The 19,476-nt window shown below is 54.9% G+C and overlaps 1 protein-coding gene across 5 annotated transcripts in view; it reads left to right on the plus strand.

Moving 5' to 3' along the window:
• The window catches only part of ZNF512B (zinc finger protein 512B), a 30,959-nt gene that overhangs the window by 732 nt on the left and 10,751 nt on the right, over positions 1-19,476 (plus strand). The window contains exons 2-13 of one of the 5 annotated variants that reach the window (XM_035890353.1): positions 2,754-2,876; positions 6,755-6,834; positions 7,614-7,742; positions 8,073-8,245; positions 8,410-8,663; positions 9,345-9,416; positions 11,665-11,799; positions 13,171-13,295; positions 15,741-15,833; positions 16,699-16,797; positions 17,519-17,806; positions 18,462-18,653. In XM_035890353.1, the coding sequence (XP_035746246.1) occupies positions 2,756-2,876; positions 6,755-6,834; positions 7,614-7,742; positions 8,073-8,245; positions 8,410-8,663; positions 9,345-9,416; positions 11,665-11,799; positions 13,171-13,295; positions 15,741-15,833; positions 16,699-16,797; positions 17,519-17,806; positions 18,462-18,653 (1,761 nt within the window). In that variant the 5' untranslated portion in view covers positions 2,754-2,755. Of the gene's footprint in view, positions 1-2,577; positions 2,877-6,754; positions 6,835-7,613; positions 7,743-8,072; positions 8,246-8,409; positions 8,664-9,344; positions 9,417-11,664; positions 11,800-13,170; positions 13,296-15,740; positions 15,834-16,698; positions 16,798-17,518; positions 17,807-18,461; positions 18,654-19,476 lie in introns of those variants that run through there. The other 4 variants (XM_009634779.2, XM_035890354.1, XM_009634781.2 and 1 more) reach the window with 4 other exon arrangements.

The following is a 19,476-nucleotide window of genomic DNA, read 5'->3' on the forward strand; positions in this document are numbered from 1 at the left end:
CTGCCGGTGGCTCGGGAGCGTGGTGGGTCCCCAGGCTTTGCTCCCCGCATCGTGCTCCGGCCACGGGCTTGCTCCTCACCCCAGTTCCCAGCACTGCCGGCTCAGCCTCTGCTCATCCCGCGCTGGCTCCTCTGGTGACGCAGGCTTTTTTTTCCGGAGCTGGAGTGGGATGCTTCGAAAACGCTGCCACAAACTTCTAAAAAGTTACCTAAAAAGAGCTGGAGGCTTCATCAGCAAAGGCTCTGCCAGCCCCGACCTTCCCACGCCTCATCCTAGCCCCGCTCCCGGGCAGGACCTGCCGACATCTTCTTTTCCCGTTGCCAGCTGCAAAAGGGTTTTCACCAAAACCGTAACGGAAGCGTGGAAGGGCGCAGGCTGTTGCCCGGTTTCAGCATGTGTTACTCAAAAATGAGCGAGAAGTTTGGACATTACAAAAAAAAAATACAATGGGCTGATTTCTGCTCTCTGGCTCCGGGGCAATTCCTCTGGGATCCCTGGGGTTGTATCGGTGGCCAGGGAGCAGAGTTTGGCTCTCGCTAAGTGGTTTATGGGATTTTTAGTTTTCATTTAGCCAAAAAATAAGAAGGGGGAAAAAAAATTTCAAAGAAGTATTCGGTGTGGAAAAACAAAAGACATTCAACCCCCCCCTAAGCTGCCCAGAAAGGATCCCTTTGAGGGGACGGATGTGTTAAGGGGACGAGAAGGGTCCGGCTGCGGGAGGAGGGCTGAGCCAGGCACCTCGCGCGCGGCGGTGGTTTCGGGAAGGGAGTGCTGGGGGGTGATGCTCAGCACCGCCCCGGCTCCCATGGCTTGGTGTGCGCTGCCACAGGGTGTTCAGGGTGGAGGAGGTGGGCTCCTTGGCCATCGATGGGGTCTGCCCTGCCCGTCACCCTCTGCGAGTCACCCTCGAGCTGCCCGCCACCGTTCGGCGTGGGGGGGCCTGCTCAGCCTTCGCCCCGCCACTCGCCCTCCCTCCCCTCTCCCGCTGGGATGTGTGCCGGGCCCAAGGGGCAAAGCCACGGCATGGTTGTATTTTGGCACTAGCCCAGGCTGGATAAACACGTGAGCTGTGTGTGTTTCCCCATGGTTTTCACCCCATTGTAGAGTGTGGAGATCTTGTCTTCAGTTCTCCGTTCGCTGGTCTTCCGTCCGTCTTTTTTTTTTTTTTTTTCTTTGAGCAACTTGACTGAGGATCGCTCGGAGGAGCAGAGGTGCCAGGAGGCAACACAGGAAGGAAGGGAATGGCATGTTCATCCCTGGAGGATCGGGGACAGTAGCAGTGCCCATGTGGGTGAGAGTGGAGCTGTGATTTGGGAAGGGGCCGCGGGGAGCCCTCTCTGTGCCTGCTCTGGAGACCAGCCGTCCCTGGGAAGGAGCCGCCAGCCGTCAGGCTGCGGCTCCCACCCCGGTCTCCCACCAAGCCAGCCCAAATTAGTTGGATAAATCATCCCTGTGTTCAGCACCAAATGCCAGAGAACCTGTTGCCAAGGCTGGAATTTCTCACTTGATCCGATTAACCTTTGTGTCCACACAAGCCACCGCGTGCCTGTCACCAGCCGAACATGTGCCGGAAGCTTTTGCCAGGTCTTCTCGGAGCATCTGGGCCGCACGCGATGCGCGGTGCCCATTCCCATGCGGAAAGTCCCCAGGGGTACCTCAGAAGGACCGTTGGACCCTCACGTCCCATGTGTTGATGGCGTGGGCAGATGGGAGATGCTCCCCTGACCTCCGCTGTCCCTCTAGGCGCAGGGACAGGCGGGATAAGTCTGGATGCTCAGGGCATCAGCTCCGTTGAGTTAAACGATGCGAACGTGATCTCGTGGGAGGAACTGGGGGTGACGAGTCAAATCTGTGTTTTAAAAAAACCCATGTGCGGGGGAGAGAAGCGTTGAGCAAAGGTGAAGAAGGCACCGGTTGGCAATTCCCTTAGTGACGCTGCCGGTGCCCGGCTGAGCAGCAGCATCGTGTCCCGACCAAGCTCTCAAGGCTGTGGTGGTCCAGGGAATCTCCTCCCAAGGGCTTGATGCTCTCGTTTTGGAGGCTTGGAGGACTCCTTTCCCCCCAGGGCCATACACGGCATCTCCCAGTCTTCACTCCTGCTGTTGGAGGGGAGGAAGGAGCTTGAAACCAGCCGGGGGAGAGCCAGCCGCGCCGTGGGCTTCGTCCTGGCACCACCGAAGTGGAGGGGTGTCCTGCTGCCTGCTTCCCTTGGGAGCGAGATTGGGCCTTCTGCGATAATTCCTGATGTTCATTATTTATAGAGAAGCCAAATTGAATTATTAATATGGAAAATTCAGATAACATTAACAATTCTCAGTTTATAACAGTTTCCCATTAATAAGGAAAATTGGAAATTTATCACTACATCTGTTCGTTAAAGCTCGCTATTTTTTTTTTTTCTTTTTCTTTTGGTGTCTTAAATGAAAGCAGAGAAATAAACGAAGAGGAAAAGCCATTTATTCCCTACGTCTCTGGGCAAAGTCAGCCCATAATTTTTAATAAAGTCTTTGCCTTTATATGTGGAGGGGAAACCTGCCTATAATGAAAGCAGCTTTTCAGCCATGTCTATGGCGTTGCTCGACCGTAGAACAAATACTCGGAAACACATTCCCGTTTCTTCTCTTTCTGGGAACCTTTAAGCTGCACGCTAGTTTTCTAATTTCCCTCCCTCCCCCAGCAGCTCTCCTTGCTTTCAGCATGTGTTGCTCCCAGCTCCGAGGATTGAATTTTAACGCCTCCCCTGCTTCTTTCAGAGATGGCGGATTCCTATACCTGTAAAGGTGGAAGGAAAACTGCAGGCTCTAACAAACCCGCTGCCAGCAAAGAAAGCAGGACGGAGACGAGGATAAACCCGCCGGCAGAGCTGCCCAAGCTTGGTAAGGAACTGGTTTTTTCTTTCTGTGAAGGTGGATGGGGTGGAGGGGATGAGCCCAGGGGTTGGGGGGTGGCTGCTAAAACGAGGGGGTGCGAGTGCATCGGGTCTGAGCGTGCCTCTGCTCCTCGCTTCGACCCGCCAGTGAGGGCTGTGCTGGGCCAAAAAAGCCCCAGACCCTCGGAGCTGCGGAGAGCCGGTCCCTGGGAACAGGAGGGGAGGGATGGAGACGGCCTCTCCCTTTCGAGGGGCGTGTGTCTGGCTTAACGAGATGGGTGTCTCGCAGCCTATTTATCATGTTGGTAGCTAAGTGTTACATCAAAGGATGGAAAGGCTTAAATGAGTTCAGACCATCTGCCGTCTCCTGTGTCGCGGCCCCCGGGATGGTGGCTTGCAAGCGTACGAGCCCCGGGGGACCCGCTTGCTAAGGGCTGTCACCCTGATGGATAGCTGATTTCTCTATCCAGGAATCTCCCAGCCCAAGGAGATTTTTCTCCTGTCTGCTTATGCTGGGCAGATCTCCACTGCGGGCGCGGAGAGTCTCTGGCTGCCTTTACCTTGCAATCAGCAGCCCTGGATGCCGCGGGGTGCCTGCATCTGGGGCGAGGGTTGGACCCCAGAGATGTACCTCAGACCGGGCACCCAAAATCAGCGGCCCCGTGGGGAAATGCGTGTGCCCTAAATGTTTCCCAAATGCTGTTCTTCCCTTCAGGGGCTGAAGCTGTGATTGCTAACAGAGGGGTGTAAGTTATTGCTGAGGGGAATGAACTCCAGCTGTCTGCAGTATGAACATACCTGTGTTCGGGAGAGCATTTTTCCCTGCGCCACATCTTATCAGTGCCTTTAAAAATAGAAAAGCCCTATTTTTCAGCCCTTCCTTCTGGTTTAGGTGGGCTGAAAGCAATGAAGCGGAGTGAAGGACACTCCATGATGAAGATATTTTGTTCTCTCTGGGAAAGTGCTGGAGGTGGAAACGTCTGCTGGGGTTCACTTTGTTGAGCCAAATTAGGCATGGCGCAGACTGGGGAGATGGGGGCCTCTCCTGCAGTCGCTTTGCTGGGCCCCCTTGGACGCAGCAGCATGGTTGATGCAGGGAGCATCCTTTCCAAGCCAGGCCTTGTCCAGAGAAGCCTCGAGTCCATCGGCAGGCCATCCCGGTTTCTAAAGAGCACACCGTTTCCACCCGTCTGACTTGGCACACAACTGGGGTAACCTGCTGGCAGGGACACGCAGCCACGGTGCCAGCCGTGACATTGAGCACCATCAGGCTCGTGTCACCCGTGAGCACCTGTAAAGTCCAGGGTTTAGCAGAGCCAGTGGGCGGTAAGCCAGGAGTGGGATTTTGGAAGAGGAGAAATTATTTCTGCTCCTCCTGTCCTTGTCCTCGCTGTCCCCAGCCAGCAGTTGGTCAGCGAGGGCATTGAGGGGCGTCTGGACTGGGAGCTCTTGTGTTTGGCATGAAACGTCCCCAAAAGTTTTGAAACTTGTGCAGGTTGTGAACAGGAGAGGAGAGCTGTCACTGCATGAGCCATGGCCCTGGACGTGCCGGGCTCCTGGGGAGAGCTGCCTGGGGGGACGGGGACGTGCTGCTGTGGGATGTTTTGAATTTGGAATATTTCAAAGTGTTTAGGAGAGAAACCTGCTTATTGCTCTCTCCATTTTTCTGGTAACTGTAGTGTTGTGAGCTTTGGCTGCAAATCCTGTGTTATTTGGTGTTTTTTCATAGTCTCCCAGCTCATGGAGCCCCACCATGTGCAAGAAGCGTAGCTCTGTTCCACGTGCAGGGTGAGGCCCTCGCTCACACAGGCGTGGAGGAAAAGCCTGAGCACGTGCTCTAAGAGCAGTGGAGAAAATACGAAATGCAGAGGGGAGCTGCGATGTACAGCCATCCTTCGCGGGCACTGCGAGGGTTTTGAATGAACCCTGCACAGTTGCTCCAGAACCAGCACGGTTTGGGGCCAAGCTTGCAAAATCCTCCCCTCTCCTTAGGGCCATGAGCCGTTTTGGGGCAGGAGCCAGGCAGGTAGGAGTCCAGACCAAACAGGGTGGGTTTGGGTCGGCTTAGAGGCTGCCTTGCAGCAAGGGGCAGGCAAGTGGCTTCTTAGGGGCTTTTCCTTACGGTCCATAAAGGTCACCACCTCCTGCAGACGAGGCCTTCTGGGCTAGAGGGCTTCCCAAAGGATGCTGTATCACCAAGGGATGCTTTTACAGGTAACAAAGTGGAGCAAACCAGCTGGCGTGACTTCAGGGGACTGGAAATAAATGAGTCTTGCTTGCTATTTTACCCCTGGCTGCTGGGGCAGAAGCCATGAAAAGGGAGAGAGTGTGTGGTTTTGGCGGTGCCTTTGTAGGTAACTGGTTGGCTTTCTGTTTGATCTTTCTCCCTTGTTGCAAAAAAAATCCTGGATTGGCTTCTGGATGCAGCCGGCGCCAGGCTTGAGCTCCAATTTCTCAGGAGCTGGAGGGATTGCCAGCTCAGCTTCCATTCTATTCTTCTTACCTGATTTTCACCAGAGAAGGGTGTTTTACGTGTTGAATTTAGTTTTTTTTAATCTCAGTAATCCTCTCTTAGCTGTTCTGGCCTTTCCTTCTCAAGGATGCTTTTTGGCTTGTTTCTATTCTCGTAGCAAATGGCTTTTATTCCCAGCCCTGTTCATTAAGCCCACCCAGATCTCAGTCTCAGTTGTCTGTACACGGTATTTCCCGTTGTCCTCTTGCATCTCTCCAGTTCGTCTTTGGGTTACACTGACTCCCAATATTACTTAAAATTACAGATTAGCCCTTAAAATGCAGCGTAAGACCTGCCAGGAGCACAGAGGCATGGGGGGCCGGCGTTGGGCGAAGGGACCGAGGTCTTGCTGGGGCTCCCCAGACCCGTGGGATGACCAGGGTGCTCTGTTCCAGCTTGGAGTGATGGGAGGTTGGATATGAAAGTGGATTGTTTTGGCGAACTGCCCTCAGCCCCTGCATACAAACCCCAGTGAAAGTTATCGTGGTGTTTGTACCACTTTGCTCAATCCATTTTGGGTGTGAAATAGGTGAAATCAGGGAGTTTGCTGACATTGTGAACCGAAGTGTCTGGTCTGGGGCTTGGCAGTTTTAATGTGTTTGGTGTGCCCTGTCATGCGACATCGGAGACTTTGTAGTCTCCCCTGGTTGCAGAGTCTGGTTGAATTGGGCCCATTTCTGCCCCGCTGGCATTCAGCTCGTGCTCAGGATGCCACAGGAGTCTGCTCTGAGCACACCCAGAGCCGTGACCCCTCATGAAGGCGTCCCCATGGCTTCTCCTCCCAACCCAGATCCCCCAAGCACTGCCTTGCCCAGTCCTCATCCCCCCAGGCATCCCCATCCCTGCTGCTCCCCGTGTGCTTGTCACATCCCCTGGGCCAGTGTCCTCCTGCAGCCCTGGGGCTGCCCGGCCACACCAGCCCTGCAAAGGGGATGGGGGATTTCTGCGCTCGACAGCCTGCCCAGGGCCCAGCGTGCTGACCTGGGCGGAGACTTCTTCTGCTAAGAAGTGTAGTTGTTGAAGGATTTCTTCCAACCCAAGTGGAAGGATGGTTTTCCAAAGCAAGCCCCAGCTGTGCTGAAACCGCTCTGCGTAAATGAAAGGAGGGGGGATTGGCAAACACCAGGAGAAGCAGCCAGCTCCTGTGCAGGGGCTGAGCACTGAATTGCAGAGGAACTGGCATTGCCTGCCAAAGGGGAATCTCCGTCCTTGCCAGGGCAGGGACACGGCAGCCCAGAGCCAAGGCAGACCCCGTGCAGAGTGAGGGAGCCAGCCGGGCAGCGGGAGGCTGGGGCCGGGCAGCAGGATTGCCGGGACAGCGGCTCCTCCGGCAGGGCTGGCCGGACGGTGACGTGCGCTGCGTCTGTTTGCAGGAAATGCAACCAGTGACAAAACCGAAGGCAGGAAGAAAGGACGACCCAAGGCCGAGAACCAGGCGCTGAAAGACATCCCCGTAAGACCCCACGCGCTCTGATCCCCAATGGTCTCCCTGCCTCGCTCCCTCTGACGGGCCCTCCGCGTCTTGCCGCACTGCGCGCTCCAGCCAGCCCTGCTCCGGGGTTAAACCTGCCTTCCTGGTGGTTTAATCTTCAGAGCAGCCTTGTCTTGGACTCAGCAAGGTCTTGGCCCCTGAATCCCTTCCATGCAAGCACCCAGCATTGTCCAAAACCCTGGCGGGGAACAGTACCCCTCCTCCAGCCTCCCTTTCTCAGGACCATTCCCAGATGAGCTGGATTCTCTCGCAGCCACATCAGGTTTGGCTAATGATCCGGCAGCACCAGCAAAGGGGTGATTTATTCCCCGCAGAGTTGTGCAGTTTAATTCTAGCACGGTAGCGTGGACAACACACAGAGCAGTTTGTCATGAGAGCATGGGCATGGGGTGATTTATTGACTAGATGAAATGTGGAGTGGTTAAATCACCCGGGCAACTTCTGGCCTGATTTATTCCCCAGCCTGGCTGGGAGCGTGCGTGTGCTCTGGGAGGCACAGCAAGGTAAATTCTCAGGAGGAAGCATTAGCCTGTAAGGCCTGCAGCATGCAGCTCCATCCCAGCACCTCTCACAGAAGGGAGCACCGCTGCGCTGAAACACAGCCCTGGGGTCCACTTTGCAGCTGCACGATGGGAATGGGGTGGGGGAGGTGGTCCCATGTGCCCCCCTGGGCCCTTTTGGGATGCACCAGCACATGGTGATCTTTGCTCAGCTATGTCTCTTGTCTCTCCTGTTCCCAGCTCCCCCTGATGAACCAGTGGAAAGATGAATTCAAAGCCCACTCCAGGGTGAAATGTCCCAATTCAGGCTGCTGGCTGGAGTTCCCCAGCATTTATGGCTTGAAGTACCACTATCAGCGCTGCCAAGGGGTAAGGAGACTGGAAGGCTGCATGTCCTTTCCAGTGGCCAGCTCTTGCGCTACCATCTACAGGGTAAAGCCCCCTCTCAGGTCTTAAACCCCAGGAAAAACAAGAGATTAAAATGGGGAGGGCACAGATGGGCCAGGGAGAGTTTGTGAGGTGTGTATGAGAGGGACTCAGTGTGAGGTCTGGCCCGGGGGCATCATGGACCACTGCGTGAGGTGACTGGAGGGGCAGAAGGGTATTGCACACGATTTGTGTTTGTGCCTGCATCAGAAAAAGCCTGTTCCTTTTGTGGTCTAACGTCTGTTCCTACCTGTCTTTCCCTGCTCCGCACAGGGTGCGATCTCGGAGAAGCTGACCTATTCGTGCTCCTACTGCGAAGCTGCCTTCACCTCCAAAACCCAGCTAGAAAAGCATCGGCTCTGGAATCACTTGGACCGGCCAGTGCCAACCAGCAAAGCAGAAAACAAAGTGCCGAAGGCCATTGGGAAGAGCAGTGGCAAGAAAAGGTACTAGGCTGTGGCTGGGCTGTGTGGTGGTGGCGTAGGGACGGCTGGGAGATGGGGAACGTCCCCGCCTCCATTCCCATGATCTGGGCTGGCGAGGCGGGAGAGGTGTCAGGACGTTTGTCTAACAACCCCTCTTTAAACAAGCCCTCTGTGCTTTGCCCTAGAGCTGCTGAGAGTTCAGCTTGCCCCACCATCCATCCCAAACAGGCAAAGACGGAAAAAGCCGTGGCCCAGGACCATGCCGAGAATGGCGAGTGCCCGGCGGAGAGCCGGGAGAGCAAGGAGTTTCAGATCGCAGCAGCCGAGGCAATGGCAGCCGCCACCCCCACGGCGAAGTCCTCGAGCGGCAAGGATGCCGTGCAGCAGGGGGGCAGCCAGGCCTCGCTGCAGGAGGAAGACCCCGAGAGGATGAAGCACAGTAAGATTAGAGCCTGGGGCTATGCTGGTTCAGGAGCCCAGAGAGGGGTGTCCCATGGGAAGGGATGGGGCTCTGTTCCAGCCAGCGCTGCTGTGAGTGTCTCTCTGAACGTATCCAAGCCTTTTTTCAACATCCTGATAATTTACACACACCCCCAGTTCCTTGCAACAGCGAGTTCCACTGAAAGTTAAAACCAGGTTGCAGTTGTGCTAGAGGTATTTCTGTAGGACCTATAGGTTTGGAAATGGATTGAATTCCTTGCAGCATAGCAAGCAGCCGCATCCATCCATTACCATTGCAAGGCCATGGTTGTCCCTATCATGGCATGGGTTTACACCACGTGCAACACCAAAGTGAGCCACCACCAACCAGCTTAGCTGCTGAGGCTGTGGAAGCCACACGGCTTTTGGCACTAGACAGACCCACCACTTCCACTCATTGAATTAGCCCTGGATACCCTTATTTCTCCAGGTTTTGTGGGGTGGGATGCAGCATTCTGTTACTGTTTGGTGGGTGCTTCATTCGACAGCCCCTGTATTTCACAGTGATAAAGGCCTCCTCAAGGTGATCCACTCCTGACGTGGAGTGTGTGCCCACCCCATGCCCGGGGACTGCTGAAGCCCTGCTGGCAGTACAGTTATTTGACCAAATCTCTCTCTCTGTTTCTCTCTTTTGAGTCAGGAAGGAAACAGAAAACTCCTAAGAAATTTACGGGGGAGCAGCCGTCCATCTCGGGGACGTTTGGACTGAAAGGTAATACAGGGGCGACTCTGGTCAGCTGTAGGGTTGTAGCTTCTCCCTGGGGCATTTCAGGGAAGCCCCTTCCCCAAGAGCCCTCCCTGTGGTGGAGATACGTGGGAGCCACCTGCAGCCTGGGGATATCATGCTGGAGGAGCTGGTGCTTTTGACTTTGAGAGTGTTGGAGGGGGAACAAAAGGCGGCCTGCCTGCTCTGCTCGGGAGCCGGTTGCTGGGAAATGAAGGAAGAGGAGAAAGGATCTGGGCATGTCCAGCTGTAACACAAGAGTAACGAGCTGCTGACACAAGCAAGACATGAGAAACATCATCTCATCGTCATACCACCATCATCCTATACCACCGTCACGGTATTTCCAATAGTGTCGAAAGGATTTCTGCTGCGTAGAAAGGCTGGGTGACGTGTCCATCCCTCAGATGTTGTCTCCAATGCTGGTCGCCCACATTCCAGAAAATGAATTCAAGGGGGAAGAGATGTGTTACCAGGATGTTTTGTAAGAGGAGGCTGAGGAGTTGGCTGCTTCAGCCTGGAAAAGCAAGAGCGAGTGGGACTGTGGTCACGCTCCAGAAATATACCCAACGGGGCTGGAAAGGAGGGAGGAAACCTGGAGCATCCCTGGCGTGAAAGCAACTGGATTCAGACTGGCTATGAAATACGTTCGATCAGGGAAACAAAAAGGCAGCACCTTCCAGTACAAGAGGCGCTCGGGGGAGAGGCCCTAATGGCTTTGAAGGAATTGAACACTTACCGAGGATCAGGCTGGATGTGGTCTCTGCGATTTCCTTGCTCCTGGGAAGTCTGGGGTTGTTTTTCTTCCCCACAGAGGCACTGCTGTAGACTGAAACGTCTGCTGTGGGTTCCTCGAGAAGAAGCTGGCCTCCGCAGTGACCCCCCGCATCAAACGGAGCGTGGATATCGGGCAGGCGTTTGCCTACATCCCCGGGTTCAACGTGGCAGTTGGCGCCCCGGAGACAGAGGTGCCACCAGCCCCTCATGGGGTGCTGTCTCCACTCAGACCTTGGCTTTGCAAGAGTCACAACCCACAAGTTCAGGTGGACGTGGACCCTCGTGGGGCAGGTCTGAATCTGACCCTGGCACTCACCGCATTTGCCTCCAGCACCTTCTGTGGAAGCGCAGGCACAGGGCTGAACTGCACATGGATTTTGGGGGGAGGGGGTGGACCCAGGCACCTTCCTCTCTTCTCCAGCTGAAGCGTCTTTTACAAGTCACGTTTTCCATTTCTTATGTCAGCCCAGGAACTGCCGAGGGATTCTGTGTGACAGAGGGGGATCAGGCAGCACTGCTGCTGCTGGCATGCTCTCAGCACGTCCTGACCCTCCTCCTGCTCGCTTGGCCCAGCTCAGTGCAGGGAGGATGCTCCGGCAGTTGGCAGTGGTGCCTTTAGCAGGCTGAATGGGAAGCACACACTTTGCCCGTGCAGTCATGCGGGGATGAGACACGGACAAGGTGGGAGGGTAGATGCATTCGGGAGAAGCTGGCTGAGCTCCAGGTGCTCTGCCGGCACGGAGAGCCCTGCCTCCGGGGTCCTCTCCGCTTTGCAGGCGGGCATGGTGACAGTCACCAGCACCCCAGGGTAGCTGCGCCAGGTTTCCTCTTCCCTGTGCGCCTGTCGCCCGGTCACCCCTCCTCTCCTTCTGTTACTTCCTGACCCTGCCCGGCATCCAGTGGGCCTGGGAGAGACCTGTGTTCATCGTGACATCGTGACAATTGCATACAGATCCAGGGACAAAAGGTCCTGTGGGATCTGGTGTCTGGGATCGCAAAGCTTGCCAAGTTCTCTCAGAGGGACCCCAGTTCCTTGGCGTGAGCAGTTAGACAGCCTTTCCCATGCAGGAGCATCAGCCGGAGCGTAACTTTTATATCCTGAATTTGCTGTTCCAATTCCCCCTTTCAGTTTCTTGCAAAATGTCCTTTTGCCTCCTCCCCATCCTGTCTTCCCCGCAGTCTGCCTTGCTAGAAGCATCCTACCCTGCTTTGCCATGGTGTTCCCATAGTTCATAAACTGACTGGATCGGGAGAAATTATTCTGTTTATAAAACAGCACAAGCTGTTATGATATTGCTTGTCATAATTATGGACCTGATCCTACATGTACAGCCTTGACAGACCTACAGCCAGCTCAGTGTCCCTGGGTTGGAGGTAGAGATTTTTTACCTGCTAAATGTGAGTTGGTCTGAGGATATTAAAGCAAGTACTGAAGTAAAAATCCTCTCTCTCTCTCCAGGTCTCGTCAAAGCAGAGGACAAGGCAAAAGCCCATCGAGCCAAGAAATTGGAAGGGAACACCAATACAGAGGAGCTGAAAAAGAAACCTCCAGGAGCTGGTGTGAAGAAGGAAACGGCTGTGCATCTACCAGCAGGTGAGGCTGGTGGGGGCAAAGCACAGGCAGCAGCTCTGCGTGCAGCTTAGCTGCTTAGCCTGTGCCCTGCTCCAAGCTTGTGCAGTCCCCACCTTCATGCCGTGGTCCCCACCTTCACCCACAGCTCGTGCTCCCCGCACCCCTCCTGGCCCAGCGGGCTGTTTGCTGGGTGAGTTTTCTAGCAGGTTTGCAAGCAGAAGCAGCACAAAATTAGAAGTAGGAGCACGCAGCTCCTGCCCTTTTGAGGTGTAGCACAGACACGGGGACAGCCGCTGCTCCTAAAATATCAGTGCAGCCACGGTTGACATCCCCAAAGGGTTATTCTACCTTTGCTTCACTGCTAGGACAGACCACTTGCAAGTGCTGGATGATGGCGGCCAAATCCTGGTTCCACCTGGCTTCACTATGACCACAGTCTGTGTCAGTGTCTGGGATGATGGCATTTTTTCTAACATCATCTCTGTAAATGGTGCCAGTGCATAACTCTGGGCATAATTACATCTTCTCTGAGGTGCAGCCTACACCCTAGCACAGGTTGCTGACTTGCCTTGGGAGCTCCGACAGCAGGAGGAACGCAGGATGTGTGAGATAAACACAGCTGCAATGCCTTACACTGCTTTCAAATTCAAATAAATGACTCTCTCATCTCACAGCCGTGCAAAAGCATCCAAATAAACAGACTTGGCAGATTTTATTCAGACCAGGTTTCCCTTGCTGGAAGCCCAGCACTGTTCTGCTGAGAACACGGCATGAACTCTGGACCTAGGAGCAGGTTTTGGCCCCACATATCTCTTATTTTGGGTGTTTTTTTAAGCTGGTCACAGCCATTCAAATAAACACATGCCTGGAAGCTAGCACTCCCCTAGCTGCCTGTGTGTCTGCCGGGAAGAGGAGTGCCAGGGAAGCTTTCCAGGCACACGTCCGGATGGAGCCAAGGTGCTCACCTTTGTTTCACTCCCGCTAATTGTTTCATTTGGCAGGGGGGAGTTGTTCCACGCGGGGCAAGATGAGGTGGCCAGGGGTATCACTGTATTTTAACTCCCGGTGTGCAGGATACCAGTGGGGTTGGAAAGATGAACCTCCTTTTCCCCGTGAAATGCCAGCAGGTCAGGTAACCCCACGTGAAGCAGCCCAGTGACCCGGTTTGCTCAGGCAGCTGCAGGAGGTGTGGGGCAGGTAGAGCTGCAAGTGCCTGCATGGTTTGTGCCTGGGAGAGTATTTCTTTATTATTAACATCAAGAACTTTTCCCAATTCAGTGCTTTTCAACGCAGCAAACAAAGACTTAGGACAGCGCTGTCCTCTGCCGAGCAGCCCAGGCAGGTTGTGGTCTCTGCGGCTGGGTGTAACCCCTCTCTCCTCTCCCTCACCAGCAAACCCCGAGGACCAGTGGCAGCGGGAGATCAGCGAGAAGGGAGAAGTCGCCTGCCCAACCTGCAGCGTTATAACCAGGAAAACGATTGTGGGGCTCAAAAAGCACATGGACGTCTGCCAGAAAGTAAGGATTTGCTTTGTTCGGTCAGGCACATACGGATTTTGGTGGGGAATGGACGTGTACGTGTGCCAGTCATAAATGTATATTGGTGCTCCTAAAACCAGTTCTGGGCTGTGTTTGATAGAGCATTTGCTGGTCATCTTCAGGGAGCTGGCTGCCTGACATCGATTCAGAGGGATTTGGACACTTAATTCTCAGCGATTCTGAATCGCTTTGTGGTCTGGGCCCCTTACCCGACTCTGCTGGAGACACCAGGGCATTTCTAGTAGCTAAAGGAATAGTTTTAAGGCTGGAGAGATTGCTGGGGTTGTCTCTAATCTGGCTTCCTCCAGAGGCCTGGCTGTGGGATTTCACTGTGTGCCATGCCTTGCATCAGGCCAGATAAATTGCAGTTGAATGAGAGCACGTCTCAGGGAGACACCGAGCTTGGATATGCTCAGGCAGGCTGTTAAGATGCAGTTCAGTCCCGGTGCAGTGAAAAATTGTCTCTCTGTCACACTGCCATCCATCAGAGCGCAGGATTATGTCTTCATCCGTCACCTGACATGGTGCAGAGCCATCGCCACAGAAAGCCAACGTGGGATCGATGCCTCCCGCTTTGAAAATATGTGGCTCGGCTTTGATTCCACATTCATTTTCTGTAAATGCCTCCTCAGCCTTTGCCTCACTATTTATACAGCAGTGGGAAGTTACTCACCCTTTCAAACCCCGTACTACATCGATGCTGGGCAGAGTCCTGCCTCCTCTGACGTCCTCCTGGCTTCAGCAGAGTGGGGATCTCAGCCATCACTGCTCGTATCTCCTGCGCTTTGGAGCATCTCCCAGGCTCCACGCAGGCTCCACGGCTATAAATAGGCCAGTGGGTGTTCAGCCGAGGAACTGGGGCTCCAGCCCAAGGAGCGGGTGTTTTGGCACCCTTCCCCGGGAGGCACGGTCCTTGCTGGGGCTGGCTGTGCCTCTCCGCGAGCTGGGTTGCTTTGCAGCATCCCTGCCAGGAGCAGCCTATGGCCCAGGGAGGACAGTCCCCAAGCTCCGTGTGCGTGACCACAGGTCTGGTTCTTAGCATTTCTTCTTGGATTTGAACCTATGGCACCTCTTTAGCGAGGCCCTGCTGCTACGGGCACATGCTGTCCCCATCAGAAGTGACCCTAGAGTGCAGGCACCCTCTCAGCTTGCTCTCTACTTGAATGATTGAAATTTTTCTCATCTGGACAATGGGAAAAGGATATGCAGGCTCCCGAAACTCTTGTAAAACAACGGACATTGGTTCCTCTGTTCCTTGCTTGTCAGTAAACAGTCTGCCCCGTTTCCTTCGGTTTAGGAAAGGAAATAAGGGATGGGGCTGGTTGCAACATGCCCGGGGCCGAAGGAGATGAGGGCAGGTACATCCTCCCAGCGTCCCAGGTGGAGGGCTTGTTAGCATATGGACGTGGCATGTTCTTCAGCATTGACCGGAGGAATAAATCTGGCAATGCTGGCATTGGCATCTGATGAGTCAAGGAGATTTTAGCATCCAGCTTTTGGGATCAGCACTTGGTTTGGGAACAAGATTAACCAATGGGGGCACGGGTACAAGTGAGTCATTCCCAACTGGCTGCAGTGAATTTATTCTTCATTTCCCCAGAGTTCCAGGATGAGGAGGGATTTGCAGCTCCCATCTTCATCCCCTCTCCAGTTTCTAGTCAAAGGCTTGATTGAAGGGGAAGTGGTGAGGGTGGAGATCAGCCAGGCAGGAGGAGCAGGAACGGCCACTGCTGTCCAGGCACCGGCTCCCCATCGAGACATCCTGTCTCTTGGTGCCCAGAGTGGTCACCTCCTGAGTCAATAAATTCTGGTACCTGCCCCAGCAAAAATCATGATCTGCTTACTCACTTTGCAGATTCCCCCTGTACATTGGTGTGTGCATTTAGTGCATCTCCTCAGCCACTCGGGAGGCCAAGTCGGGTCAAAGAGCAGAGCAGTACAAGGAGGGAAGTATTCTGCTGTGATCGTGTCCAGCAGTGTCTTAATTTCAAACAGCCCAGGCACCCAGAAAGCGTACCATACGCCAGCATCTGTCGTAGTTAATAGGGCTGCAGAACACAGTCCGCTAACATATTGGTAGATCAAAGCATCTTCTCTTTTCTAACCCTTTAACAGGAAGGCTAAGACGCCAGGTCCAGATGTTTCCAGCCAGTGGGGCTTTAAATCTACATCCAAAATGGAATGTTTTCCAAAAGTTGGGGCATGTGGGTTTGATAACGGTATCCAGGACAACAGAGAGAAAACTCTGAGCTGCAGGCTGGGATTGGGATGGGGGACAGGGACATTGTGTGGCCTGCTGCATCCCACCGCTGGGTACTGCTGCGGCAACAGCTACCCACGGGGCTTAATGACGAGCAGCAGCAGCCCTTGGAAGAATGAACGTGGACTGTGGCCTCCACGGTGACTTGCCTTTAATTCCTTCAGCTGCAGGATGCCTTGAAGTGTCAGCACTGCAAAAAGCAGTTCAAATCCAAAGCTGGGCTGAATTACCACACCATGGCTGAACACGTCAGCAAGGTAAGAGAGCTGGGCTGCTCTCGTCTCGCACCTCATTTCTCGATGCAGAAGATGAAGCAATCGGCAGTCTGCTTCCCTTTGCCTTTGTAAAGGAGGGATTCACAACGCCATCTCTGCAGCATGTCAGATACTGCTCAGTCCAGGCGGTGGCCTTCCCCCTTCCCTGCCGAGCAAAGCCATTCCTTCCCAGGCAGCTAGTTAGGCTCACGTTGATCCTGGGGAGCAGAGCAGAGGACTGGAAAAAGTAAAACAGGATTTCAAATCCCCAAATGGGAAGATGCAGTGAGTACGGTGAGGTGGATTTTGAGTGGCAAAGCTCTGCCTCCAAAATCGCGCCCGAAAATCCGGGACTGATGGGTTCTGCCTTGCACGAATCTCAAAATCTGGTCTTTCGCTCTCCACCGTGCATGTGGGAAGTAGCCACAAAATTTATCATGACTAAAATCTGGCAGGCACCAATTTAGATGCCGTTCTTAAAAATCTGGTCGTGTACGTCTCTGAGATACCAGGGCAAGGCATAACTGCATTTCTGCATGTCCCGTGCTTACCAGTTGTGACTTGTCTTTTACCTGTGCATTAATCTCCTGCTCTTCAGTCTGGCTGGTGAATCCTCTGTGCAGGAACTGCTCCTGGGTTTCTCAGCTGGCCCTTTGGGTGCAAACTCCAGAAAGGCATGGGCAGATCTGGCACCTAATGATGAAGGCGTTGGCGTGCGGTAAAGCAGTGGGAGACCCAGCTCTTTTCATGAGAGGTTCCCCCCAGCCAAGGGCAGCTCCTGCGAGGCAGAGGTTTACCACCCACTCCTGGCACAGAGGACATGAGTAAATGGTTGACTCTGTCGCTTCTGTTACTTCCTTGTTTCCAGCCTGTTCCTGTGGAAACCGCTGGACTTGGTGAACAGGAAGCGCGGGAAAGGCTGAGGAAAGTGCTAAAGCAGATGGGAAAACTGAAATGCCCCAATGAGGTACGAGAACGATTCCTGTTTCTCGTTCTGTGAAAAGGTGGAAGGAGCGAGTCCCGATGCAGAGGAGGACGCGCACTCTCCAGGCATCCCTTGGCACGCGCTCAACTTTTCCACCTTAGCTCAGCCACCCCGGTCCCCATCCCGCTGGCTCCGTGCATTCCGGCGACGGGCCGTCCCGGCAGGGGGGCGGGCGTAGGGCAGGTTGAGGAGCGCTGAAGGGCAGGTTCTGCCTCCTGAACTGAGGAAGGGGCACACTCCTGGTCACAGCGTAAAACTTAAACCAAACCACACCGAAAAAAATGGTCACGAGCCGGTTGCAGACAAGTCACGAACAGGTAACGGGGGCGTGTGGCAGAGGTTTGTCCCTGCGGATGCTTTGCTCTCTGCCCAGGCAGTGCCTCCCCAATGCCTTCCCCTCCTGCTGCCCCGCCGTGTGTCTGTCCAGAGAGCCCTGTCGATGTGTTGGGGCAGGCAGCACTGGGAATGGGGGCTGCTCCCCCCATCCCTCCGTGGCACTGTCGCACCCGCACGTGTCTCTTTGGGGGAGAGGGGCCAACCAGCGATCCCGCATCACTCGGAGGGGACGGGTTGGAAGAGCTGCTCTGTGGAGGGGGCTCCTCGAGACATGTTCCTCCCTGGAGCAGCGGAACCCTGACTGTTTTGACATGGGCACGTGAAGCCCCAGCCCTCCTTAACCCTCCCCTTCTCCCCATCTCTTTAGGGCTGCATGGCCAACTTCTCCAGCCTGATGGGCTACCAGTACCACCAGAAGCGGTGTGGGAAGCAGCTCGCCGAGGCCGACAAGCCTGTCTTCAGCTGTCCACACTGCGGCAAGAAGTACAAATCCAAGGCTGGCCACGATTACCATGTGCGGTCAGAACACACGGCCTCGGTGAGCTCCCCGGACGCCTCCGCAGCCCGAGGAGCGGGGCCATCCCCCCCGGGGGGTGACTGCAGAGCTGCAGAGCCTTTGGGCAGGACAGAGCCGGGCAGGGCCGGGCCGGGCAAGGCAGGTGCAGACGTCAGACCGATGTTGTTTTCTCCTTCACGTCACCACGCGCGCGTGTTGTACCATGCGGTGTTGGGGGCGGGGGGGGGGAATGGGCTGCAGCCCCCTCTGCCCCTCTGAGAAAGTGGGGAGCTGCATTTACGGGAGCAGAGCATTTTGGCAGCATTCCCCATCCCTGGTGCCCGTGGGGCTGTGCTCCAGCCCACCCTGCATCCATGCTCTGCAGGGAGGGAAAAAAACCCAAACAGATCTCAGGCTGCTCGTTTGGCAGCAAGCAGGCACCGGCTGCTTGCCAGCGCTGGGGTGGCAGGATCCGTCCCTGGGCAGCATCCTTTTCTGTGCTGTTGATCCCTACTGACAGTGCATCCGACGCTAATAACTCCCCAAGTCTAATGAATGGAGACGTGTATACACGTGGGAGCGTGGAAGGATGCAATCAGTCCAGCGTGCGGCTCTCTGCCGGGCTGCAGGAGGCAAGGTGCTCCCCTTGTTCCCGTGTTCCAGTGCAGAGGCACGCTGGTGTCTCTGCAACCCTCGCTTGTGCAAAGCAGGTCTGCAAATGCACAGCCCAAATCCCAGCATCCCCGTCCCGGGGCCCCAGCGCTCGCTGCTTCATCCCTCGTCATGCCTTTCCTAACTCTTGTCTCTGTTGCAGCCTCCGGAGGAGCCAGTGGTGAAGCTGGAGCCCAACCCCATAGAAGATTTTGAAAGGACACCGAGCGGCCGCATCCGTCGGACGTCGGCCCAAGTAGCCGTCTTCCACCTTCAGGAGATAGCGGAGGATGAGCTCGCCAAGGATTGGACCAAGCGGAGGATGAAGGATGACCTGGTGCCTGAAACGAAGCGGGTGAGAAGCCTTTATTTCTCTTTTTTTTATGTGTGATGGCCATACATAGAGATCCTGAGATGCCAGCGTGGCCCCAGCTGGCTGAGGGCTCACGTGTCTCATTTTCTGTGCGTTAAATCAATTAGCTGTGATGGCAAATTTATTGCTGAAGAGCCCACCCAACACGGGCTGAGCCCCAGTGGTCTGGAGGCTCCATACAAACCTGGCAGCAGGCAGCTTTGCTCTTTCCACTGCGAGGACCCAAATCTAAAAGGAGCAAAAGGTGGTGCTTTGTGGGCGGTGGAGAGATCAGAGTCTAGCCCAGAGGATGTTGCGGAGGGAGGTCAGTTCTGGTCCGTGCTCAGCAGTGAAGGAGGGGCTGGCAGCCAAGAGGAGCACGTGAAGAGAGCAGAGGTCGGATCTGAGACAATCTCCCTTGCACTGCCAGAGAGCAAAAATGCCCCAGGCGGAATTTCCTCCCTTCCATGGCTCTCTCTTGATTTCTGGGAGATTTTTCCTTCTCCTCCTGCGAGGGGAGGAAGCTGGAGCGTGGAGGCAGGGCTGAGCCCTGCAGTCCCTGGCAGCGATGCATGCGTGGCCTGGTGCTGTGGGATTTCCGTGGGGAAAGTCGGTGCCCTGGCAGTCTTGAGCTTCGTGGAGGCATTGGAGTAACACGTTAAATGAAATGTGACGGGAGGAGGTGATTCCTGGGAGTGTCCCAAAGCTGAAATTCCCTCCAGGAATGCTGCTCCTGGGCTGTAAAAGGAATGAAGCAACAGCAGCAAATCATAAACCTTTTCAGTGTAAAAGAAAAAAAAGAGAGGGAGTTGGGAGTTTTTTAATC

The sequence above is a fragment of the Egretta garzetta genome, unplaced genomic scaffold (assembly GCF_000687185.1).
Source record: "Egretta garzetta isolate BGI_Z169 unplaced genomic scaffold, ASM68718v1 scaffold223, whole genome shotgun sequence".
In the NCBI taxonomy this organism is placed as follows: domain Eukaryota; kingdom Metazoa; phylum Chordata; class Aves; order Pelecaniformes; family Ardeidae; genus Egretta; species Egretta garzetta.